Source organism: Alosa sapidissima, chromosome 6 (assembly GCF_018492685.1).
Source record: "Alosa sapidissima isolate fAloSap1 chromosome 6, fAloSap1.pri, whole genome shotgun sequence".
Lineage (NCBI taxonomy): Eukaryota > Metazoa > Chordata > Actinopteri > Clupeiformes > Clupeidae > Alosa > Alosa sapidissima.
Genome location: NC_055962.1, coordinates 23,940,252 through 23,965,729, shown reverse-complemented (window position 1 = coordinate 23,965,729; position 25,478 = coordinate 23,940,252). Strand labels below are relative to the sequence as shown.

General features: G+C 40.1%; 2 protein-coding genes and 1 long non-coding RNA gene across 7 annotated transcripts; 2 read left to right on the top strand and 1 right to left on the bottom strand.

Moving 5' to 3' along the window:
* Positions 1–2,730: 2,730 nt before the first annotated feature.
* Positions 2,731–4,308, bottom strand: LOC121711069. Its single transcript, XR_006032237.1, has 3 exons — positions 4,121–4,308; positions 3,922–4,005; positions 2,731–2,874 (listed from the first exon to the last, which is right to left on the bottom strand). It is a non-coding gene; the product is annotated as an uncharacterized LOC121711069 (long non-coding RNA).
* Positions 4,309–7,550: 3,242 nt separating this feature from the next.
* On the top strand, positions 7,551–25,155 carry LOC121711041 (alpha-1-antitrypsin homolog). Of its 5 annotated transcripts, none has more exons than XM_042094323.1 (7): positions 7,551–7,561; positions 19,260–19,264; positions 19,642–19,650; positions 23,257–23,937; positions 24,121–24,391; positions 24,518–24,662; positions 24,772–25,155. In XM_042094323.1, exons 4-7 carry the CDS (start codon positions 23,265–23,267, stop codon positions 24,967–24,969), a joined length of 1,287 nt encoding a protein of 428 aa, XP_041950257.1. In that variant the 5' UTR covers positions 7,551–7,561; positions 19,260–19,264; positions 19,642–19,650; positions 23,257–23,264; the 3' UTR covers positions 24,970–25,155. The 5 variants fall into 5 exon arrangements, with proteins under 5 accessions (XP_041950257.1, XP_041950258.1, XP_041950260.1 ...); XM_042094324.1 differs by lacking the exons at positions 19,260–19,264; positions 19,642–19,650 and adding exons at positions 16,254–16,257; positions 16,903–16,906 and having other exon boundaries at positions 7,557–7,561; XM_042094326.1 differs by lacking the exon at positions 19,260–19,264 and adding an exon at positions 11,062–11,064 and having other exon boundaries at positions 7,557–7,561.
* LOC121711042 (alpha-1-antitrypsin homolog) lies at positions 8,600–10,348 on the top strand. Its single transcript, XM_042094328.1, is given in 4 exon segments — positions 8,600–9,269; positions 9,453–9,723; positions 9,850–9,994; positions 10,104–10,348. Coding segments are annotated over 4 exon segments (1,284 nt in total). The 3' UTR covers positions 10,302–10,348.
* Positions 25,156–25,478: the final 323 nt, after the last annotated feature.

Sequence of the window (25,478 nt, the reverse complement as noted above, 5' to 3'; positions counted from 1 at the left end):
CCATACCAACACCACCGCGAGCGTGGAAGTGGCCATGATGTACCGTGATGACACGGTGGAGCAGAAGATGCGCTACGACACCAACTGCTCGGCTGCTGTGCTGTGGTGCAGCTCCAGTATGCTGGGCGCCTGTCGGCCCTACTGCTGCTGCCCCGTGGGGACATCCAACGCCTGCAGGAGTGCCTGTCCATCACCAAGATGAAGTTCTGGCTCTCGAACCTGAAATCTGGGTGATCTAATTACATCCAATAGTGTTGTTATAATACCATGCACACATTTTCGTCATCACAACATGCAGTATATTGTAGTAGTAGTGCATGAACCTGTACTTGTATGGGACTACATGGTGACTGCTCTCTTGTATCAGACCAGGCAAAGTATTCATGTAGGCAATGCATGATATACAGTACAAGAAATACAATATTTGATGAACATGATGACAGTGAAGCATTAATGCTGTTTTTCTCTCTACCTTGTCCAGCAAATATCATATTGGACCTTTTGAAAGTGATCCATGTGTGTTTGCACAACATGAAGACACTCATGCAGTGAACATATAGACCCTTTCAACAATAAAAACCAAAACAATGCTTGAACGTTCTATGTGGTTCCCAATCTACTTCCTCTGCATTAAGATAACATATGGAATGTTAAAACGGAAGCCTTGTGGGGCCAACTATGATGCTGATAATGGAACTCTCTTGAAAGGGTCTATTGTTACTCTTGTCTCATCAGGCGTGCAGAGGTCCGTCTGCATAAGTTTGCATTGAGAAAGTCATACACTTTGGATGAGGCCTTGAAGACGTCTGGTATTAAGCGAGTGTTCTCTCAAAAAAGCCTACAGCTTTTTCAGGTCAGCAGCTTGAAGGCAGTCGATAATATCTCTAATAGACTCATTGGGCCCTATCATGACAGTCTAAAACGCATGGTCACTGGCAAATAGTTTCAACAAACTTCGGGGTTTGTCCAGTCCATATTGGGTGTGGTTTAGTTATGAAACGTTATGAAATGTCTAGCGCATGGCGCTAAAAGGTGGGCCTTGTGTTTCTTAATCAGTCATGGGTGTGTTTTGGGCGTAACATCATTTAAACCAGTGGTCCCCAAACTACGGCCCGTCACCTCATTTTGGGTGGCCCCCCAAAACAAGTCCGTGGTATATAGCATCTGGCCCTCACGGGAGTACGACATCGTCAAACTATAACCTCCGTAATTTCCCCCATTCATTCTCTATGGCGAGTCTTAACTGTACACATGTAATACTCTTTTTGTCCACTGGTGGTTGTTTTGGCGCTGTTTCGCATTTGCTATCGAAAACGGAATGAAATGTAGGCCTACCTGCAAACAATGTATAGGCCTATGCTGACTGCATCAGTGCTCAAAGTATTCTAAAAGTTTATCAATTAATTGTTAATAACTAATTAACTTCTATTCAAGTCTTATTTCTGGGTCTTTCTGGGATAATTATTTCAATTTTTTATCCACTTGTTCAAATGTTCATTCAAATTCACAATTCACAAAGTTCTCATAAGGTGAGTGAAAGTGGTCATTTCAGATGTTTTTGTCAGCACTTCATAAACATCTCATAGTTTGAGAACTTTAAATTATTTGTAGGATATTGCTTGTTTACAACTTGAGCTGTGTAGGCAAAGACACAGAGTTCAGAGTTCACACATTTTGAATAAAATATACTTTTGGGACTCCCTGCTAATACTTTTGGGAATGCTTACGTCTTTTTATTAGTATTTTCATTTGTAGTTTCATTTGAGCTACATTTTACACTGATATGGCATGATGGCAATATAAACACAGCTAACAATGGTAATAAATTGCAGTAGCCTATGATTAGGGTAGAGTAGGGGAAAAATGCCCCTTGGGGTAAAACGACCCCCCCCCCCCCCCTCCTATATTTCACAAACTAATCACTAGATGAAGTAAAATGTTGTTGTTTTTATTTCTATGCACTATGTTGACAATGGTGATGTACAAGTACCCACCATAAAATGGATGTATGCTCTGTACTTCAAGAAAACAAAAGAAAAATGGATTTTTAGGCAAGTGTTCTAATTTTCAGCAGTCACTAAAACAGAGTTGGCTATTGTCAATATATTGATCAAATATAGTAGCTTGTAATCAATTTATTGATTATATTTTATTGCTCCACAATATATTGTGTTTACTTTAGTTGTTTACTTTTTGTTTTGCTATTAATGTATGAGGGGCATTGCTTTGACAGTGGGGGCATTTTACCCCACCCTTTTGCTCAATTTTTGTTGTTGTTGAACTACTAATTAACTGTTAACTCTGGACAATTTTCATATTTGGTTTATAATTCATGACATTGTCCCTCAAAACTAAGATAGCAATTCTACACATATTTAGCTTTTTGTTTCACAGAAATATCACATATTTCACCCTCTACCCAATGTAATGGAATTTTCAACTAAGGTACAGTAGACTGCTGTTGTTCACAGTTAAAAGATATTTATGGTTACTGATATACTCCGAGTCTCTGGCCCTCTCTTAGAGCCTGGCATAGCGAGCTGGCCCTCAGAAGAAAAAGTTTGGGGACCACTTTCACTTTCACATCAAACCAAACTGACACACATACATGCACACACACAAAGACAGTTTCATCTGGTAAAGTAGGGCCTATGCAGAAATATTTATTTCATGTAGAATACTAATGAAATGTCAATATAATAATCAATAATATAACTTTACCAATGGTAATCCTTTATGTTATAATAATGTAGCTCAGTTGAAGGACAACTGAACTGTTGAAGAATAGTAGATGATTAGTTGAACCATTTTTGGCTGTTCACAGTAATTTAGGATGGAGTCTCACATTTTGGGAAGGCCTTCTTCCAGGATCCTCTGTGGATAAAACGATCAGGACATAGGTAAGGGATAATGTATTGTACGCCGGTAGCATTAATTATCAGAAAATAAGTCCCGACAGGGAGAACAGAACCCCGACGCGCAACGGAGGTGTTTTGCTTCGACCTGAAGGGACTTATTTTCTGATAATTACCGGCGGACAATAGGCCTACATTATCCCGCTTATTACACAGCTACTTGCCAAAACGCGAAAAGAAACCTAACACAATGAATCTTTAAAAATGATGTTGCTACCGTTTCGTGTCTTCCGCCATAGATAGTCCGCAATAGAACTTGACAGTTTCAGGTGTTGCGTGGCAACGTCTTACTAGCTTACTTTCCCTTTCAATGAAATTCCATTGCAATAAGCGAACGGAATTCTTGCGGAGGGAAATGAAAGACGTTAATCAACCCGTTGCCATTGACAGCGGTGATTATATACTTTGCCGGTGATTTATATAGATTTAACATAGGCCCGAACGTTGGGAAGGCCCATTCATGTGAATGGAACTTTCTGCAGCACCCTGAAGAGCCGTGTAATAAATTGTGTTAATTCATTGCTTAATGTTCTAAAGAATGTCCATCTTCATGTTCTAAAGAATGTCCCCTAAGGTACAGTCTGTGATTCTGGTGGGGTCGTTGATCGTTGAGCTTAATTAAACTACTTCCCTGCCACCTGTGCTCCTTAAAGGAGAAATCTGGCGAGTTTTTACTAATCCCATAACCATAACCATATAACCATATAAATAGTGTATTGATTTATAGTCAATACAATTGACAATAAGAATAGCACACTCAAGACAGGGAGTAGCCTACAACATTCACCGATTTTTGTCAATTTTACTATCAATTATTATTAATGAATAATTAACAAGGTGCTATACAATCAAAAGCAAGATAGATAGATATATAGATTGAGCATAGAACTATACAATGAAAAGCTCCATTTAAAAAATGTAGGAAACTGGCCCTATATGAATTTTAAAAACTATAAATAGTCACTCTGAATGTACTCTAAATAAATAACTAAAACCTTTAACTTACAGTACATGATGGGCATTCTTCAGACAACAGGATCATCTTGTTGGGCCATTTCGTGCCACATCTGTCCATTAGCCACAACCCAGCCTGTCAGAAAAGGTTTGAAAAATGAAATTGTAATTTATGGACTATGCCATACCCATAAAAAGTGAACGTTGGGCACAAGTTAGCATTTTTAGGTCTATGATATTTGTGGTCTTACTTGCTGGTTCATCAGGCTGAAAATCTTGTTCATCAGCCTGAAGCTCCTCTTCCAACTTTTAGCGCTGCACTATTGAGAGCGTCCTGACTGAATGCATCACAGTGTGGCTGTATGGGGAACCTGTCTGCTCACGACCTCTTGTCAAGGACCGTCAGGACTGCATCCAAAATCATTGGGACTGACCTCCCTCAGCTATGGACCCTTTCAAGAGAGTTCTATTATCAGCATAGTTGTCCCCACAAGACTTCCTTTTTAACATTCCATATGTTATCTTAATGCAGAGGAAGTAGATTGGGACCCAAATATATGCCCGAATGTTCAAGCATTGTTTTTGTTTTTATTGTTGAAGGGGTCTATAAATGATCTACTCCACACGCTGTCAGAGGATCAAGGATGCCAACCATCCAGCTCACTCCTTCTTCTCTACACTTCCCTCTGGCAAGCGCTTTCGGAGCATTGCCACTCACACCACACGATTCAGAGACCGTGTTTTCCCATACGCTGTCAGAATCCTTAATGTACATTTCCCATGTCCATGAGATTTTATTTATGCTTTGCATGCAAGTATAGTGTTTGTGTGTGTGTGTGTGTGTGTGTGTGTCTGTGTGTGTATATATATTTATGGCTGTATAATGTGTGCATGTATGGATAGTTTGGCTAAGTGTGATACTGTACAGTCCTTCTTCAACTCCCTTTATTTAAGGTCCCCCCTACTGCCTCCCTGTGTTTATTTACCCCTCCTTGCACTAATGCAACTGTGGCACAAGAATTGTGATGTGACAATAAAACTTGAAACTTGATTTCATGTGACAGGCACAGACCCAATGTGCTCCAAAAGAAAGAGAATAACACAACAAACATGACATGACCAAACAATGAAGAGAAATTAGATAAACATAAAAAGATGGAAATTAAAATAGATATAATAACAAGTGAATAAAAAAAAGAAATTAAGAAATAATTAAAATGATCAATAATAATAAATAATAATTAAAAATAATAAACAATTAAATTACTTAAATAGCCTTAAAAGCCCAATTAAATGCTTGTGAGAATAAATATGTTTTATTTTGACTTTAAAAGAATACATTGTCGGAGCAGTACTTCGTTCAGGAGGCAGGGAATTCCAGAGGGTGGCCATAGTGACCAAAGATTCTAGCGCTTGACTAAAGGCACCATGTGCTGAATTTGAGTTAATTCTAAAGTAGCATTTTCCTCTGTGCTGCATACTTGTAGTTTGTCAAAACAACTGACACATCTACAATGCAGTAGAGTCGGGGTTATTACCCGCTACCATTTTTACCCAAGCTGCATTTTTTTTTTTCACAAAGGGGCAAACTTTTTATTATTATATTATTATATTATATTACTTTTAAAGGTGCGATTTGTAGGATTGTTACCGAACGTTCTGTAGGCCAAAATCAAAACACTGGTGAACGTTCTCAAGACTACCAGACGCGAGCCTCTTCTGGGTTGCCAGATGTAATGAAGACTTAAGGCTCTGGTATGGTCTGGTATTTTTGCCGTGGACGTGAAGCATACTCCAACTTCTTAAATCGTTAAGGTTAGCGCCTGCGCACTACGGATTAACTGTGATACTCTGCCCCGCCAACTGGGGGCGGTACGTCGAGCCTGAAAGTAGGACACAACCACCAAAGAAGCCTGAAACGCCTGAAGAAAAGAAGAACGTGGGATGTGCGAGCACTGAACGAAGGAAGAGCCGAAGGAAAAAGCACCACGAGTACTTTCGCCTGCCTGCTGGGAAGTTTGATAAGCTGGCCCATCGCATCGCTCCATTTATCATCCACCAGAACACACACAGCACACCTGTTGGTATAGCTGAGCTTAGCCTACTTGCTTATTAGGCTACTTAGCTAGCCTATAGCTAAGTGACTCGGTGCTGCGAGGGCAGCAATATTGGTGCGATACAAAGTAAAGACATTTGTCATCTGCGTACAGATGTTCTCAATTAAATTTGTATTGAGTCGTCACACCTGCCTCATACCAAAAAGTATGAATCAAAAACCTGTAAATATGACGTGTCCATAAAAGTTTTGAAGTAACTATTTGTGTTCATAATGTATAATGTCCCACTGTGATAATGGGTGTATTTAGAGCAAGAGGTAGCCGGTTATTCCTTCAATTATTATTATGATAATGCATTATCTGGTGTTGACAGGTGAGTTTCGAGATTTGAGTTCAGCGTTGTTCAGGAGTAGCTAGGCTAGGTGATAATGATTGCACCTGGGAGAGGTAGGCTACATTCCCTTTATTATTATAATCACTATTGATAACGCATTATATACGGAACAGGCGAGAATGCATCTCGATCAGCAAGTGTTACTGGGTTTCGCCGGAGCGTTGTAGATAGATACCTTTGGCTTTGGGTTTCGCGATTTGATTTCAGCATTGTTCAGTAATAGGTGCTAGGCTACGCTCATTTTTAAAAGATGCATTTAATCCGAAGTCATGTCAGCTCTCTATGCAGGGAGTAGGGCTGTCACTTTTTATTCGAACATGAAGTGAAATATCCGTAGTCGAACTATAAACAAACTATTCAGTTTTAGTGCTGTGTAGCGCATTTCTACAGTCTATGATTAGTTTTATTTTATTGTTTGCCATCTCATTCAGTGCTATATGATCCAGGGCTCATGACCAAATCAAGCCAATAAAATAGCCAGTAGCCACAATGAGCCCATGCATCCACCCTGTTTCGACAATCAAAGGTGACGCACAGAACGGCCAGCAGACAAATAATTACATCCCCAACTCATCTAAAATGTGGTGTCTTGAAATACTTTGGGTTCTACACCATAGATGGTAAAGTGACCGTTAAATATAATGTTAAAGAATGTATCTGTGGATTGTGGCTTTAATCGGTCGAAGTTGACTCCATGTCGTGGTGTCTAACGTAACTCAAAGCCAGGCAAGCTGAGGACAGGTGCTCTCTCTGCTCCATCGTCGTTATGGTAACCAAACAAGTCTTCTGTCTAGGTTTGTTTCTAGGTTTAAGTGTTGTTCTTCTATGTGGTCCACCTACTGGAGGGGAGTGTTTACAGCAGTTCCGTTTCACACATGCGCAGTCTACGCGTCACTTTGACGCGCGGTCTTAAATTTCGGTCGACTCAAAATTACGCAATTCTCGTCACGCGCTCGCCAGTGCTGGGTGCGCGGGACGCAGACGCGGGTGCGTACCATAGGCTTTAGCTAACGTTAGTTGACCTGCAGCTGCTTTAACGTTTCTCCAACCATGACCCAGCTATACATTACGGAAACAGTGAAAACAAAAATTACCTCTCTAACCAACGTAACATATTTAGCTGAAGTTAGCGATGCAGATGAAGTTTAGCCTAGGCTACCTGTGCATGGAGAAATATGGCCAGCTGCGTCAGACTTTCGTCATTTGACGAAGACGTCACCATCTCAGGAAGCTCCTCCGATGTAAACTTAATTTGTTTAAAATAAAGCAATACATAAATAGGCTACACATTCTGGTTAGGCCTACAATTCGTTTTCATATAGCCTACAAAGCCTGACAAATCAGGAAATTACGGGAAAATGTTGTGGAATCTCGTTGGTCTTATTGTAAATTTGCAATGCTGGACTGTAAACTGTATGATAACCCACAATGCATTGCACATTACATCATTTTACTGTAAAGTTAAATATACAGTAATTTCCAGTAAGATTTTACTGTAGAATTACAGCAATTTTTTACAGTACTCTCTGACAACATATGGTGATCATTTTTGTAATGGTTACAGTTTATTTTCCATTATTTCCTACATACTGGTCCTTTAACAAACTCCACTCTCAGTTAATTTTTACAGGACATGAAAGGGCTAAATTCTAAATTCACTATGCATGTCAGATTTCTCTTGCAGATAGCACGAGAGAAGGAGACAAAGAGGGTAAGACCAACCATGATTTAGTTTAACATTATCTAAACATCTTACTTCATTTTCATTGATGCCATTAACTTTAAGCTTAACACTTCAGCCTCTTAAAATAAGACAATGTCTCACAATGAATCTAAACCATTGCCTAAACTATTTCACATCTTGTTAAATCAATTTGTCTACTAGTTTAGCACAATTGTTGTTCCACGGAACCATATATAATGTAATTATTTAGAGTAAGCTTCACCGATTTACACCATTGGGCCATACATTATTTTTCTCTGTACTCTGTTGATGCAGATTTATCTGAGGATGATGATTTATCAGTGTTCGTCTTAGCTGCGCGTTCTTGTAGACCATTACTGTTTACAAAAGTGCTTGGCAATATGATTGGAAATTGAAATAGGACAAAATTACACTTGCATCATTTTTTTTACTTTTTTAATAAATGTGAACTTTGTGAGTGTTGTGTAATAGCCAATAGACTGTAATGTGTTCTATCATAACATGTGCATGATGATGTGTGGCAATACTATATCATATGCCAATGTGTGTGTTCCTGCTCTGAACAGGCCATAAGATGAGAGTGATTGTGTATTGCGGTGTGGTAGCTGCCCTGCTCCTGTCTGTGGCCTTGGCCGCCCCAAGGGGTGACCATGACGGCCATGACCACGGGCCCCACACAGCAGAGCATCACCACCACCTCCACCATGGAGAGGACGAGCCCCATCCACAGCACGAGGGCCAACACAGCCAAATGCTCAGTCAACCCAATGCTGACTTTGCCTTCACTCTCTACAAGAAGCTGAGTGCTCTACCCCAGTTCCAGTCAAACATCTTCTTCTCCCCACTGAGCATATCCATGGCTCTGTCCATGCTGTCTCTTGGAGCAAAGGGTGACACTTTCTCCCAGCTGTACGAGGCTCTTGGCTATGCTGAAATGACCCCTGAGACTGTTAATGAGGCCTATGAGCACATCATTCACATGTTGGTCATAGACAGGATAGCATGAAAATTGTAGCCAATGCTATTGTTGTTACAGAAAAGGCCAGTCATGGATAAATTCTTAGAGGACACCAAACACCACTATGGGAGTGAGACACTGTCTGTGGATTTCTCTAAACCTGATATTACTGTTCAAGAGATCAACAAATACATAGCTCAACAAACCAACAACACGATCACTGATATGGTGAAGAATGTGCATCCAGCCACTCTTATGATGCTAATCAACTGCTTGTATTTCAGAGGTATGACTCAACTCAAACCAGTGTAATCAAAACTGTGCCAATTCATTTGTGCTCACAAATAAAGATATTGTCACCAAACAGAGAGAATGGGAAATATATTTTGAGGAAGACAAAAAATCCTATTCCCATGTCTCATATTGATACAAAAACATACAAATAACAAATATTGTTTTTTACATATAGGAGGATGGGTACGATATTTTGAAGAATATCTAACTAAAAAAGATGACTTTTATGTGGATGAAAACACTAAGGTGACCGTGGACATGATGCAAAGGAAAGGTTATTATAGATTCTACGAGGACAAAGAGAACTTTACTACTGTGCTCGAGCTTCCATACAAGGGCAGTGCATCTATGATCATCATGATGCCGGACGAGGGGAAGATGAAGGAGGTGGAGAAAAGCATGACCCAAGCCCATTTCAAACATTGGAAACAATCACTGTCAGGAAGGTAACAGTACACTTATCTGCCAGATGTCTTTCTATAGCTGTAAAAATGTGTGTGGTGGGAGAATAATTGATTGTGACTTCTCTAACCTGTGGATAATCTTAGGAAAATATACTTTGTCTTTTCTAGTACTGTGATAGTTCATGTCCCAAAATTGTCCATTTCTGGCTCATATTCACTGAAAGAAACTCTGGAAGGGATGGGAATGGCCAGTGTCTTCTCTGACACCGCCGATTTTTCTGGAATGACGGGTCACAAAATGACCATGTCACAGGTTTGTACAAGGGATGTTTACCAAGTGCACAATGAGCAACTTTTAAAAATATACTATATTTGCCACATATCTCCTCATATCCCCTTTGCTATCTGAATTTTTCTTTCAGGTGGAACATAAAGCCATTCTCAATGTTGATGAGAAAGGCACAGAAGCAGCTGCCGTCACCTTGATAATGCTGATGGGATCTGCTCGTGTAGAACCAATCATCATAAAAATCAACAGGCCATTCTTGGTCTTCATCACTGAAAGTACCACCGACAGTATCCTCTTCATGGGAAAAATTTCAGATCCTACCTCTAAATGAATGTTTGATTAGAACTATTGCACATACTTTCATCAATTTTATCATTATGATGCTAAAAATATTGTTAGTTTGAACTTTTTACATATAATTGAAACAAATATTGTGAAAAAATGGATAATGGATAAAGGATTGTTTTCTTTTTGAATGTGCACTGTTCTGCTACAAATAAAGTTGTTTCAAGAAGAAGGCATGTTGTGTTTGAGCAAATGTATTTTATGTTTGAAAAGTAGGCTTGATATGTTCAGCTGAGTGATGACACCCTGTGGCCAAAATATGTGATATTATGCTGCATATAGGTTTTATATGAGCATGCAGCATAAAAACACTATTTTCAGACGTGATGCTCTTTCTGCTATGAACAACAATAAATCATACATAATGTCATACTAGCCTACTGATGGAAAGGTGAAGTTGTGTTCTGATATTATCTCACTGAGATGTCATACTGTGAGAGAGGGCCTGTTTCCATTTGTTTTTAGAATGCGTCTTGATCTTATCACAGGTGGTCGGCCAAGACACATAGCTGTTTACACATGTGTCCAATGTGTACAGTCAGAGACGTTGCTTAGATTCTGCTTCTGTCACATTCATTCAGGGGTTAAAGTGGGGAGGAACACAGTTCCGCCACCTCAGATAAAATTAATAAATAAATATATTCTTCCGCCACCTCAGATAAATTAATAAATAAATATATTATTTTTAATAAGTATATATATTCACTGAAACCGATACTATGCTCCGACCGAACAACATAAATCAGCTGGTTTTAGAAAAAAAACCCACACTTACCTCCACCTAGAGCCTGTTATTTGTTTTGCAAAACTCCACAGCTCCTGGTTCTTCTGGTCCAATCAGAGCAGGGCTGTGTAAGATCTGACTGTCAATCACAGTCTGGTGCAGTCTGGTGCGCACTGACAAGCACAAACTTGTCGTAAAACATTCAACATTTTGGCTAAGTCCCCTCAATCTGTCAGACTTGCCAACTTCAGTTTTAATACTTGTTTCCTAATTGGAAAACACTTAACACTTAATAATGTTATTGTCACACAGTCTGTCCACAAAGGAACACTTTCACATTAACGAGCGGAATCAAAGATGTCAAATAACATTAGTGGCAAATTGCTTGTGATGTATTAAACTTTAGAGTTTTGGTATTTTGGTAACTTGGTTGTGCCGTAGACCAGCCTAGCTAGTGAATGCTGGGATATCTGTATTCAGTTCCTGCTTGAGCCGAGTAAAGAGCGAACGTGCAGCAAGAGTGCTGACTGTCTGTCCAGTGCTGACTGTCTGTGTATCCAGCCACTCTTATGATGCTAATCAACTGCTTGTATTTCAGAGGTAACTTTGACTCAACTCAAAACTGTGCCAATTCATTTGTGCTCACAAATAAAGATATTGTCACCAAACAGAGAGAATGGGAAATATATTTTGAGGAAGACAAAAAATCCCATTCCCATGTCTCATATTGATACAAAAACATACAAATAACAAATATTGTTTTTTACATCCTATAGGAGGATGGGTACGATTTTGTGAGATATTTCACCAAGAGTAGGGCAGTTCATCACAGTTCATCCATTGCAACTGGACTGATGAAAGGTCATGCACACCTACATATTTGGGGAAACCAGAAGGTATCAGTTTTACATTTATTTACTTATTTATTTATTAACAAACAAAACAATCCCTGTCATTTCCATGCAGTTTTCAACAGCTATCAAGAAAAGAGGTCATGCCATGGATTTTTGTGAATGTTTCTTCTTCTACATATGCACAATTTTAGTCATCTTTAGTTCATATGATATTGAACTTTATTGTCAATGCACAAATTAAATACCAATAGTCTAAAACGAAATGCAGTTTTACATCTAACCAGTGTTACAAATAACTGACCAAAATAGCCTTCATGAAATGCGTTGCTAGACTGTTCACATTTTAATGGGCCAAGTTGAGAGCTGTGTCCATTATTGTTTGTGGGAAAAATACTGATTTCCACATTGCAACTACTGAATTCATGGTCAGGGACCACCAGCAATGTCCTCACGGACCACAAGTGGGCCGCGGACCACTGGTTGAAAACACCTGGCTTACAGTATCAAGCGGACTTAAGCTGCCACCTCTTGGCAAAAAGTTGTAATATATTTCACCCAGCTGCCTGAATCACCGAAAGCGTGAATGAAATGAAAGTGGCCACTTCTAAATGGGACCCACTGTACAGTAGCTGAAGGTCTGTGGCTAAAGCAGCCATAATGAAAGCGTTATCATTGTTTGGATACTTCCCACACACACATGCTTTTTAATCGCATAGACTACAACTACCAAGCTGGAATCAAAGCACATCGATCCACCTCACACACCCTAAACAAGCACTTCAAACAAACAAACAAGCGTCTCAGTCTCACGCATGTATAGCCATAGGCAAAACTGTATCAGACGTAACGTTAGTAAATCATCCATAGCACAGAATGGTTTTTGTAGCACGTGCAACAGGTACAGCCCTGTCCTGGATATCTCTCAAAGTGCGCTCTAAAACATTTGGTTTAAATGGAGATGTAGTCTAGATCTAGCCTAGAAATCTAGACGCACCCTAGCGGCAGCAAATTACATTTGCTTCCAGGGCTAGTCTAGCAACTCTCCGTTGGCTTGTGAGCTTGAAAAATTCAACTTCTATCAGGCCAATCAAATCGTGTATAGAGTCGTTAGGCGGGCTTAACATAATGATTGATGGCAGAGTTGCAAGGTTTGACTTGAATTCCCTGCTACTTGAAAACAAAGAAGATGGATGTTGCTGTTGGCCAACAGTGTGACACGAGTTAAGCTTGTTTTAAGTTGGCAAAAGTTTGAACTAGCCAACTAGCTCCGCTGGTGGGAAAATGCATGGGACTCAGTGCTGTCCTATTGCGTGCAGAGGGAATTTGAAAGACAACTGATTATCCCGCCCCTCGGACTGAGCACTGCGAACGGTGAGTGCCCAGACCCTACATTTTAATGTGGGTCTGGCTCGTCAGGCTAGTCTAGATCATCACTGGTGCGTTAATAAATGTACATTGTGACGAGTTGACACAAATGATTCACTTTGAGGAATTTATGTAGTCTAGTCAATTACGTCGTCTCAGCCCTAGTTACTTTACTTTGAACCATGCTCTTCCTTAACGTTACTTGAAACACCTTAGCTCAGATGCTTTTTGAGACTTTTTGTGGTCTTAATGCAACATTTTACAAAGCACGGACAGGGCAACCAAGGACTGTGAGCGAATCAACAGCAAAAAAACCTATTTAGCAAGCAGAAATGTCCCAGCCTGTTTAGGATGCTTCATAGACAGGTTATCTTTCAGGTAGACCTATATTTTCCATTAGAAAACCATCACGTTAGCGAACGCGTTGTGGCTAACTCACTTAGCGCCTGTAGGCATTGTCAGAAAAGAAGATGGCAGTCTAAAGATACAATTAGGCTACAGCGCTGATATCAATTTGCTTGGTAACCGCATTTATGGTTTTCTACAAATACACTGGTCAATAATCAAATTGGCCACCATCACTCAACCAATGCTAACGGTAGGCCGAACATTATTTTAGGCTATTGATACAACTTGTATAAGATTAACGTACCTGCAGTTAAAACCAAGCATGTCCGATAAACATTCTCAGATTTATTTCGGCTTCAAGAAGAAATGGGAATTACATTGCATGTGAAAATCATCCTACCCTTATTAGATGTTCTCTGCGGTAAACTACAGTGTTGTCCTTGTAGGAAGCGTCTTTCCAACCCACTTTAGATTAACTTCCAACAAAATTACGTCTCACTGCAACGATGCACCATCTGGTGGACAAACGACTACGTAATGCCAATACTGGAAATGCAGCCAAATGATGATGATGAATATTTGGTTTTCCTTTAATCCTACTGAATTTGTAATTATGTATCGGCCGTTCTAATTGCCGATAAAGATAGTATGTGCGTGCCTGTGTGTGTATGCATGTGTATGTGTGCACCACCATCTACAGGCCAATGAGTGTACAGTCACTAAATGTACACATAACTTAATTTTTTTAGACCCCCCCATGGATGAAATTCTACGAAACTTTAGCCTGACGAGCCAGACCCACATTAAAATGTAGGGTCTGGGCACTCACCGTTCGCAGTGCTCAGTCCGAGGGGCAGGATAATCAGTTGTCTTTCAAATTCCCTCTGCACGTAATAGGACAGCGGCAGCGCTATGAGTCCCATGCGTTTCCCACCAGCGGAGCTAGTTGGCTAGTTCAAACTTTTGCCAACTTCATAAAAGCTTAACTCGTGTCACACTGTTCGCCAACAGCAACATCCATCTTATTTGTTTTCAAGTAGCAGGGAATTCAAGCCAAACCGTTGCAACTCTGCCATCAATCATTATGTTAAGCCCACCTAACGACTCTATACATGATTTCATTGGCCTGATTGAGTTTCGATTTCTGGAGCTCACAAGCCAACGGAGAGTTGCTAGACTAGCCCTGGCAGCAAATGTAATTCATGTGGGGGACCAAACAAAATGTTTCCGTAAAAGTCTAGGGGGGCTACATACCCACCAAATTTCATGTGCCCATGTGTTTCATGTGTTCATGTGTTTCGATGTCCCGGATATCGTTGACCAAAGATTCAGGAAGTAGATGACGGGAAAAAAAAAAAAAAAAAAAACTCTGACAATCCCTACAGTATATGACTGCTTCGCTAGCTTCGCTAGCGGCGGTCATAATTAGCTATAGCTTAAAAACACAGGTGACCACGTCTGCATAATTTCATGGAGTGCTGAAATGTACACTATTTTTGACCATTTATGAACTGTGAAACTCAGCTTTGTAGTTGTGAACTTATTGCTTTTGGCTATCATCATCATAACTATTCCACCTGTTTGTGCAAAACAGTTTTGGCTACAGCACAAATATTTCCATTCATAGATAAAAATAAGTAAGTCTTACCTCTGAATTTCTTTTCAAAGTGCATCATATTGATGCATTTAAATGTTAAAATATACACAATTTTCTTATGGGCGAGCATGCGCCTGGACCCCCTAGGGGGGCTTGTGCCCCAGTGCAGTTCTAGGTCTAGTGACACCCCTGGTACAAATCAATATGGGGGCTATTTTGACTGACAGAGGTGACCAAAAAGCTAGCAATTCTTGTCCAAAAAAGTATTGCTACACCACGATACTCAATATGTTGTCCAACGGTGAGTTATTTTTCCCATTTCACACTTAAAGTGTGATTTTGCCAAATCACACTTTAATCACTGCATTCATTGGAACTTACACTGTCTGACACGCATCAGAGCGCATTAACATTGGCACTACAACAGATGGTCCAATGCATCTCAGACTTGGCCAGTGGTTTGAGTGTCTTGGTGATTGTTAACATATATTTAGAACTGACCACTTGTGATCGGATCATCTAAGATGCATTTCCGAAGGCTTCTTAAATTTTCCATTTAAAAAGTACTTGTGTGTTGTCATTACGAAAATGTTCTTTCTTTCTTTATTTCCTTCATGTTTTTACTTCTTTAATATTCAATGTCATGGCAGATAATGTTATGTTTTAGACATCTGACTTTCTTAAGACTCTGTTCTCCAAAAACATCTTAAGCCTAAATAATTGGAGGAATCCCTTTCTACGAATGATCTTACATTTTAAGAGCACTTCCCAAAAGCATCCTAGCTTAAAGGAACCGTATGTAAGAAATGTATTTCAATTAATCATAAAATGGCCCTGATAGTGTATGTCACTAGACATTAAAAAATCATGTTCATTTCAAATACTTATATCACTGACAACAGTAGTCCGGCCAGGATATTGTCATTTAAGAAGTGAAGTTGCAGCCCTTAACTGATGATGTTGATGTTGTCATGTTGTGTTTTGGCCTAATGCGCCACCCTCCACCTACTAATCACGAAGTCAGTAGTGTTTCGGCATCTGGGTTGCCAGCTCTGCCAATCAGGGGGGAGGGGATACACCGCTCTACAGTAATTTGAAAGTGATTGTAGTACCAGTTTTGGCCACAATCTTACATACGGTTCCTTTAAGTACTAGTAACAATTTACTTGGATTGTCCGCCCACAGTGACATAACAGGTCATCCGTTAAGATTCAAATTAAGTACGCAACGTTGATCCCCAGCCCAGAATATCTACCTGGTACTGACAGTATTTTCTTCATCAAATTCCACTGAATCGAATGTCTATTTGTACTGTGTTTCTAAAACTTAAAATGGGACATAGAAATGCAAAATATTTCCATAAACGGGTTTGGTGGACTTTCCAAGGGAAGGACTTTGTTTGCATGTAGTCAGACTCATTCATGGTATTTCATTACACTGATATCAGTGTAATCTCCTATCTAAAAAAAATATATATATGTTTTAATCAAGGTAGGAATTATTATGACCGCCGCGCAGCGAAGCAGTTTAGTCAGATTTTTTCTTTTTTGCTTGCGCAAATTTCCGTCAAGGATTCCCGGGACACTGAAAGACCGGGGTGCACGAAACTTGGTGGGCATGTAGCCCCACAAGAATAGCATGGAACCATTGTTTTTCATTTTGATCTGTAGTCCCACTGCTGGACTGGACCCCCCGAAAGGAGGGTAGGGCGGTCTCGAGAACCGTAGGGTTTAGGAGGACCACCTTTTTTTTGTATGTTGATCTTAAGGGGCCATGTCAACCCATTCCATAACCACTCATTTAATGTATAGCGCCACCTAGTTAAAAATGAAAAAGTAAAAATGAGGTGTTGTAATCGGAATCTGTGACCTGACATGGTCAAAACTGCACAAAATTGGAAGTGTAGGATCATTAAGACACCCTCTAAATGCACGCCAAGTTTGGTGGAATTCCGTTCATGGGGGGCCATACAATTAATTTTAGTCCATGAGCCACAGGGGGTCGTCACTACCACTTGGGGGGGCAAATTCTCACTATATTTTTCTGAAAGCTACATATATCTGGAGTATAAAATGGTATGATAGCAAGTTGGGTCTTGTAGCTTTGTGGCTGTACAGGCCTTCAAAGTTGACCTGATTTGAAAAAAAAAAGGAAATTCCGCCTATTGGCATCCCCCTGGTCAGTGTTTGGTAATAGCTATGATACTATGCAATATTTCTTCCTGCAGCATTAGGGCAATTAGCATTAACTATAGGACATATGTGATATATTTTAGCAAATTAGCTACACTTGTACATTTATAAAATGTTGTTTTTCCCTTTTCCCTGCCTCTTAAAGTAATATTTTATACATTCTTTGTGAACTACATCTATACTGTATTCACAGTTCTCTAACATTACCCCTGTTTGGCCCTTTGGCAATACAACTTGTAGGCCTATATACAGTAGCACCATGAGTAGGCTACAGGTCAGAGGAAGGTACTGAATGGGCAGTTCATGGGCCCCTTTGTTTAGGGTGTGGCCAGTCCAAAATCAGCGTAATAAGTTCACCAGGCACCAGGCGCATTGTTCAAAAGGGTTGTCCTTATGTTTCTTAATCAGTCATGTGTGTTTTGGATTCCCAAACTGTGGTAGTGTGCGAGATGAAAAAGACAATGTCAGAAAGGTGTTAATGTTTTTTTTTTTTTTTTTTTTAAATCTTAAGCCCATGTTCTCTTTGTTCTTTGTGTTTCACAGTGTTGTTCTCCACACTGTTTTTGTAGTGTGAGAGCTCATAGACCAGTTGCACATTTTGATTTTGTTATTTGTTATCATGAGAGTGACCTCTTATTCCCTTTAGCAGCAAGGAGTGCAACATCAAACAGTGCGTTGTTATTTTGACAGACGCATCTGAAGGAGCATGCTTACACGCGAGACTGTGTATGCAAAACCAGGATTCCACTACACCTTGCTCCACTAAAAAGTGTGTGACTAGCAGAGTATAGCCACATACATCTGCACTCGCCTATTATTTGAGCTCATCCAAACTGAAACTGACTTCACTGTGGACTCATAGGCAACAACAAAACAGTTCTACTTAGTTAGTGTTTAGTTACTGTATTTACTTCCACTATTGACTGACAAGGAGTTATAAATCGAAATCATAACCTGAAAAAAACAAGACTTACCCCAATAATGTTCGAATGACTGAATAAAATTGCTAAGGATATTCATTCTGCAGATGAGTCGTTGCCTGGAACTCGCTGCTAAGAGCTGTTTACACTTTGTGACAGTATGCACTTTTCGCTTTAGACCAGGATTTTCTTGGTCAGGTGCGTATAATGTCTTGTGGGTTTAAGATAGCGATTTTTGGATCATGCGCCTGACCACACCTATTCTTTTAATTGACACGCCTGTGGGCGCAATGTTCGATTGAACTGGAACACATGGCAAAAAATAAAATCACTGCCTTGGGTGTAAGATAGGAACAAGACCTGCGTTGTGCTTGGTGCCACGTTGCGCTGGGTGTAAGATGTCATCAAAGCAGCTGTAGGATCTGACAGAGGAAATGGGGGTCCCTCTTCAGGTTATAAAGGATGTTATAAAAGACCAGGAGGGAACAAGGTTGATGCTGTTGCTGTTTTAAATATCTAAACTTAGAAATGTGCTTTATCACAGTGAAGCAGCACAAAGCAGCAGAAGCGCTGTCAATAAGAACGTTAATACAGACCAGTAGACCCACAGTGTTTTGTTTACATTTCAATGTTCATATTCACAACATTTCATTGATAGCAAAAGTCCCTCTGGATTATAAGGGCACCTGCTACTTCAGAGAGGGTGAGTTTTCTGAAAGCGGAAGCCCAGGTCAAGTGAACTCAGTGAACAGAGGAAATAAGGAGACCAATGAGCCTTGGGTCTGCAATACTCATCTTTCTACAAAGTTCAATAAGCATACTGTGTTTTGCTCAGTCATTAGCACTTCAGTACAAAAGGTAGATTGAAATTAATTGATAGTGAAATTACTAAAAAGGTTTTTAATGAATAGCTACACAAAATATAAGAAACAATTATTGTATAGCTGAGGTGTGCCTGTTGAGACAGGTATATTTTGAAATTCAGAACCTGTTTGAGTTCTGTTTTAAGTAGCCATTATCTCGCTTGTGTGGCAAAATAACTGACAAATGTATGTGTAGGACATTTTAAGGCAGGGGTCAATGCATGATTCATTATTTACCCAACATGAAGCTCAAAGAGCAGCTTTATCAAAATCTCTTTGTGTGAAGCACTTGTGGCCTGTCAGCAATTTTGAAGGACATGTTGAATTCAATTTGGATCAATGCTTACAAAAAGTCACCTAGGTTTACTGGTACTCTTAGTTAATATTTACAGGACATGAACAGGCTACTTCTAAAATCACTATAAATGTCAGATTTACCCTTACGATAGCACTGACAAGGGAGGCACTAAGGGTAAGTCCACGAATTCCAAGCTTGCCATAAAATTGAACTTTAACACTTTACCCACTTAAAATTTAAGCATAACATGTGTTCCTTATAACCATCTTTTTGGTTTCTGACGTGTGTCTGTTTGCTCTGTTTGTCTGTTGATCTTGTAATGTGTAATGCAGTACCTACTTATTGCCGGATATACTGACAAAATTACAATCATGCCTTATTTATAATGACCATTTAAGGTTTGGTATTCTATTCTATTCATTTAAGGTAAAGGTATTCTAAATAAAATAATTTTATAATATGCAATATAACTACAGTAGATGTACAGTGGTACAAAATATGACCGCCGCTCAGTCCTGTACATCCATTCCGCGAAAATAAATCACATTAATCAATTTGTCTCCATCTTCTACTCCATCCCTCTTGGAACTTTTGTGTATGCTTGTTTGCATATGCAAGAGTTTAGTCATCTAGTTCATATGATATTCAACTTTATTGTCAATGCACAAATTAAATACCAGAACTCACAAGGGCTACGGTTTCAGATTTTTCCACCCTGGGACCAGGTTTCAAAAAAGTGCGGTTTCGAGCAGTGCGTTTACAGGATTCATTTGGACGATCGGCCAAGACGAAGCAAAACCGGTGCGTTTAACCAAAAAAGCGTCTCCCGTGTGGACGGGGCCTTAGCAGGGGCGTCGCTAGCTATTTAAAACATTCGGGGCTAGAGCCCAGAAGTTAGAGTTCTTTTTTGTCCGGGGGCTCGGGGGTTTCTCCCCCGAGAGATTTTGAAAATCGTGCTGATGAACATGCAATTTTAACCTACTTTGAGAATGAAAAGGAAAGCCAATCGTAATGACTCACGTCACGGCATTCTGAATATTTTGATGTTTAAAGACCGTGTAAGGAGAACCAGGCGCGCCTGCAGGTGTACGTCCGTACACACTGTGCGTACCATCAGGCTACTCAACAGCGAGAGAAAATTTCCCTTGTGTGTGTGTGTATTCACACCAAATCGGCCTACCATACCTTCCCAACTATGTACAATATCCCATTAGCTGCATGCCATCAGGGTATTTACCATTTTCTATTACGTAAAGTTAGTGAACACATTATGTTTTGAGCAGGAGAGAGAATACGCATGCAGCCACGCAATAGGCTACTTGTTGTTTTCTTTTACTCGGCTATCTATATGGTTATCAGCACACAATGTTGAGCTAATTCACTCAATACTCATCATGGATATCACAAGTTTTAAACAACGAAAACAGAAAGGATGGAGGCAGCAACGCTAGGAGTTATACAAGAACAAGGTAGGCAATTGGTGTGCTTGTCAGAACGTTAGACTGCACTAAAGCCAGACGTCACGTTACGCTAGAACAAAACTAAAGGTAACTTTAGCCTGTATAGGGCTGTATCAAGTTGTCCAAATGAATAGGTCATTGTAGACGTTGTCGTTGTATTATTGCATGTGGATGTTGTTATGCTATGTAGGCTACTTTTTTGCTGACTGACCAATGCACGGACCTAAAACGGACAAATATTGTTCACGAGTGAATTATTTCTTTTGCGGGGGGGTGGGTGTGCGTACCATAGCATTAATTCCTGCAGGCGCCCCTGAGGAGAACGTCTCTTCTGCCAAAGTGCACCACATACAACACCCCAAATATCACATTAAAATAGCCTGTAGAATAAACATCGTCATGCACCTCTGTCGTGCACTTGACAGGTGTGAGCGTTCGTCTCGGGATAAACATTTCGGACGTCATCCCCTTTAATTAATGGGCTATGGGTGCCTTGAAAGCAATGCATTTGGGTTGTATATCACGAACTTTTGCCCAAAGAAAAAGTTCCATTCTGTCAAAATCAAGCCCAACATGCATTGCTTGGAAGCCCCCTCAAACGAGGTCAGGTTTATTTACTGCGCATGTGATTCAATAGTAAATCACGATATATTGAAACTGAGCTGATCGAAATGTCCTCCTGGGTTGCGGGAGATGATGACACACTGAAGAGTTTCCACTTCTTGTCCCTGCTCTGCCCTTTTTTTCTCTAAATAAACTTCTAATATCCATTTGTCCTTATACACTTATTTCGCTAAGGCTAGTTAGTAGAAGCACGAAACAGCAATGCCTAATAGCATAGAGGAGAATTGAAATTGCAACATTTTGCAACAAATGATTCTAAACCTGCCCAGATCACGTCAGATTGTCTTGCGCTGCTGTTAATGCACACAATGGACACAAAACACAAAAGTCTCTTCTACGGGGCTATTTATTTCATTCACGATTAGAGTTTTTGTTGTTGTTGACGGCCCATAGATCCGGGGCTATCCCCAGAGGATCCGGGGCTATAGCCCCGAATGCCCAGGTCTAACGACGCCACAGGCTGTGAGATGAAATGTTTGCGCCGCCAACCCCCTTGGTAGCCATTTTCGTCGTAGCCTGTCTGTTTGTATAGCCTACAACGCGCAAGCTTTGGTCAATTTCTGTAACAAACAGTGCCACCTATAGGCCTGGGATATGAAGTAACATATTGAGTCGTGTTGAGATGGATCCGTTTGGACGCAAATATTCTTGATACGGTTCCAGGGAAGACAGAGGAAAAAAAGATCGGTTTGGTACGTGTGGACTAGCCCTAAATCATCCATTGCAAAGAATGATTTTTGTAGCACGTGCAACAAATATGTGTAGGTACAGCCCTGCCCTGGATACAATGTGCGCTCTAAAACATTTAGTTTAAATGGAGATGTAGATCATCACGGGTGCGTTAATAAATCTACATTGCGGCGAGTTGACACAAATTATTCACTTTGACGAATTTATGTAGTTTTAGTCCTAGTTACTTTACTTTGAGCCATGCTCTTCCTTACTTGAATCACCTTTGAAAATAGAGGATTGTAGCCTAGTGGGTGTTTGGGAATGAACGTTAACACAGATGCTTTTTGAGACTTTGAGCAGAAATGTCCCAGCCCGGTGTTTAGGATGCATCATAGACAGGTTATCTATTAGGTATATATTTTCCATTAGAAAACCCATCACGTTAGCGAACGTGTTGTGGCTAACTCACTTAGGTCCTGTTAGTAGCCTAGGTTATGGTCAGAAGAGAATGAGATGACAGTCGAAAGATACAATTAGTGCTGTTATCAATTTTCTTGGTAGCCTATAACCGCATTTATGGTTTTCTACAAATACATCAATAATCAAATTGGCCTCCATCACTCAACCAATGCTAATGGTAACATTATTTTACCTACATCCTAGGCTATTGATATAACTTGTATAAGATTAACGTAGCCTACCTGCAGTGAAATCCAAGCATGTCCGATAAACATTCTCAGATTTAGTTGCCCTCGGGGACCAAACAATTTTTTTCCGTAAAACTCTAGTGGGGCTAGATACCCACCACATTTCATGTGCACCGGTGTTTCGGTGTCCCGGGTATCGTTGACCAAAAATTCAGGAAGTAGATGACGAAAAAAAAAAAAAAAAAACTTTGACAATCCCTATATGACCGCTTCGCTAGCGGCGGTCATAAAGATGTGTGTTGTATCATGACATTTATGTATGGTGAAACAATACAATACTCAGTCCTATGTCTGCCAATGTGTGTGTTCCTGAACAGGCCATAAGATGAGAATGATTGTGCATTGTGGTGTGGTAGCTGCCCTGCTCCTGTCTGTGGCCTTGGCCGCCCCACAGGGTGACCATGAGGGCCATGACCACGGGCCCCACACAGCAGAACATCACCATCACCTCCACCATGGAGAGGACGAGCCCCATCCACAGCACGAGGGCCAACACAGCCAAATGCTCAGTCAACCCAATGCTGACTTTGCCTTCACTCTCTACAAGAAGCTGAGTGCTTTACCTGAACAGTCAAACATCTTCTTCTCCCCACTGAGCATATCCATGGCTCTGTCCATGCTGGCTCTTGGAGCAAAGGGTGACACTTTCTCCCAGCTGTACGAGGCTCTTGGCTATGCTGAAATGACCCCCGAGACCGTCAAGGAGGCAAATGAGCACATGATTCACATGTTTGGTCATACACAGGACGACCTGAAGATTGAAGTAGGCAATGCTATTGTTGTTACAGAGAAAGCCAACGTCATGGATAAATTCTTAGAGGACACCAAACACCACTATGGGAGTGAGACACTGTCTGTGGATTTCTCTAAACCTGATATTACTGTTCAAGAGATCAACAAATACATAGCTCAACAAACCAACAACACGATCACTGATATGGTGAAGAATGTGCATCCAGCCACTCTTATGATGCTAATCAACTGCTTGTATTTCAGAGGTATGACTCAACTCAAACCAGTGTAATCAAAACTGTGCCAATTCATTTGTGCTCACAAATAAAGATATTGTCACCAAACAGAGAGAATGGGAAATATATTTTGAGGAAGACAAAAAATCCTATTCCCATGTCTCATATTGATACAAAAACATACAAATAACAAATATTGTTTTTTACATATAGGAGGATGGGTACGATATTTTGAAGAATATCTAACTAAAAAAGATGACTTTTATGTGGATGAAAACACTAAGGTGACCGTGGACATGATGCAAAGGAAAGGTTATTATAGATTCTACGAGGACAAAGAGAACTTTACTACTGTGCTCGAGCTTCCATACAAGGGCAGTGCATCTATGATCATCATGATGCCGGACGAGGGGAAGATGAAGGAGGTGGAGAAAAGCATGACCCAAGCCCATTTCAAACATTGGAAACAATCACTGTCAGGAAGGTAACAGTACACTTATCTGCCAGATGTCTTTCTATAGCTGTAAAAATGTGTGTGGTGGGAGAATAATTGATTGTGACTTCTCTAACCTGTGGATAATCTTAGGAAAATATACTTTGTCTTTTCTAGTACTGTGATAGTTCATGTCCCAAAATTGTCCATTTCTGGCTCATATTCACTGAAAGAAACTCTGGAAGGGATGGGAATGGCCAGTGTCTTCTCTGACACCGCTGATTTTTCTGGAATGACGGGTCACAAATTGACCATGTCACAGGTTTGTACAAGGGATGTTTACCAAGTGCACAATGAGCAACTTTTAAAAATATACTATATTTGCCACATATCTCCTCATATCCCCTTTGCTATCTGAATTTTTCTTTCAGGTGGAACATAAAGCCATTCTCAATGTTGATGAGAAAGGCACAGAAGCAGCTGCCGTCACCTTGATAATGCTGATGGGATCTGCTCGTGTAGAACCAATCATCATAAAAATCAACAGGCCATTCTTGGTCTTCATCACTGAAAGTACCACCGACAGTATCCTCTTCATGGGAAAAATTTCAGATCCTACCTCTAAATGAATGTTTGATTAGAACTATTGCACATACTTTCATCAATTTCATCATTATGATGCTAAAAATATTGTTAGTTTGAACTTTTTACATATAATTGAAACAAATATTGTGAAAAAATGGATAATGGATAAAGGATTGTTTTCTTTTTGAATGTGCACTGTTCTGCTACAAATAAAGTTGTTTCAAGAAGAAGGCATGTTGTGTTTGAGCAAATGTATTTTATGTTTGAAAAGTAGGCTTGATATGTTCAGCTGAGTGATGACACCCTGTGGCCAAAATATGTGATATTATGCTGCATATAGGTTTTATATGAGCATGCAGCATAAAAACACTATTTTCAGACGTGATGCTCTTTCTGCTATGAACAACAATAAATCATACATAATGTCATACTAGCCTACTGATGGAAAGGTGAAGTTGTGTTCTGATATTATCTCACTGAGATGTCATACTGTGAGAGAGGGCCTGTTTCCATTTGTTTTTAGAATGCGTCTTGATCTTATCACAGGTGGTCG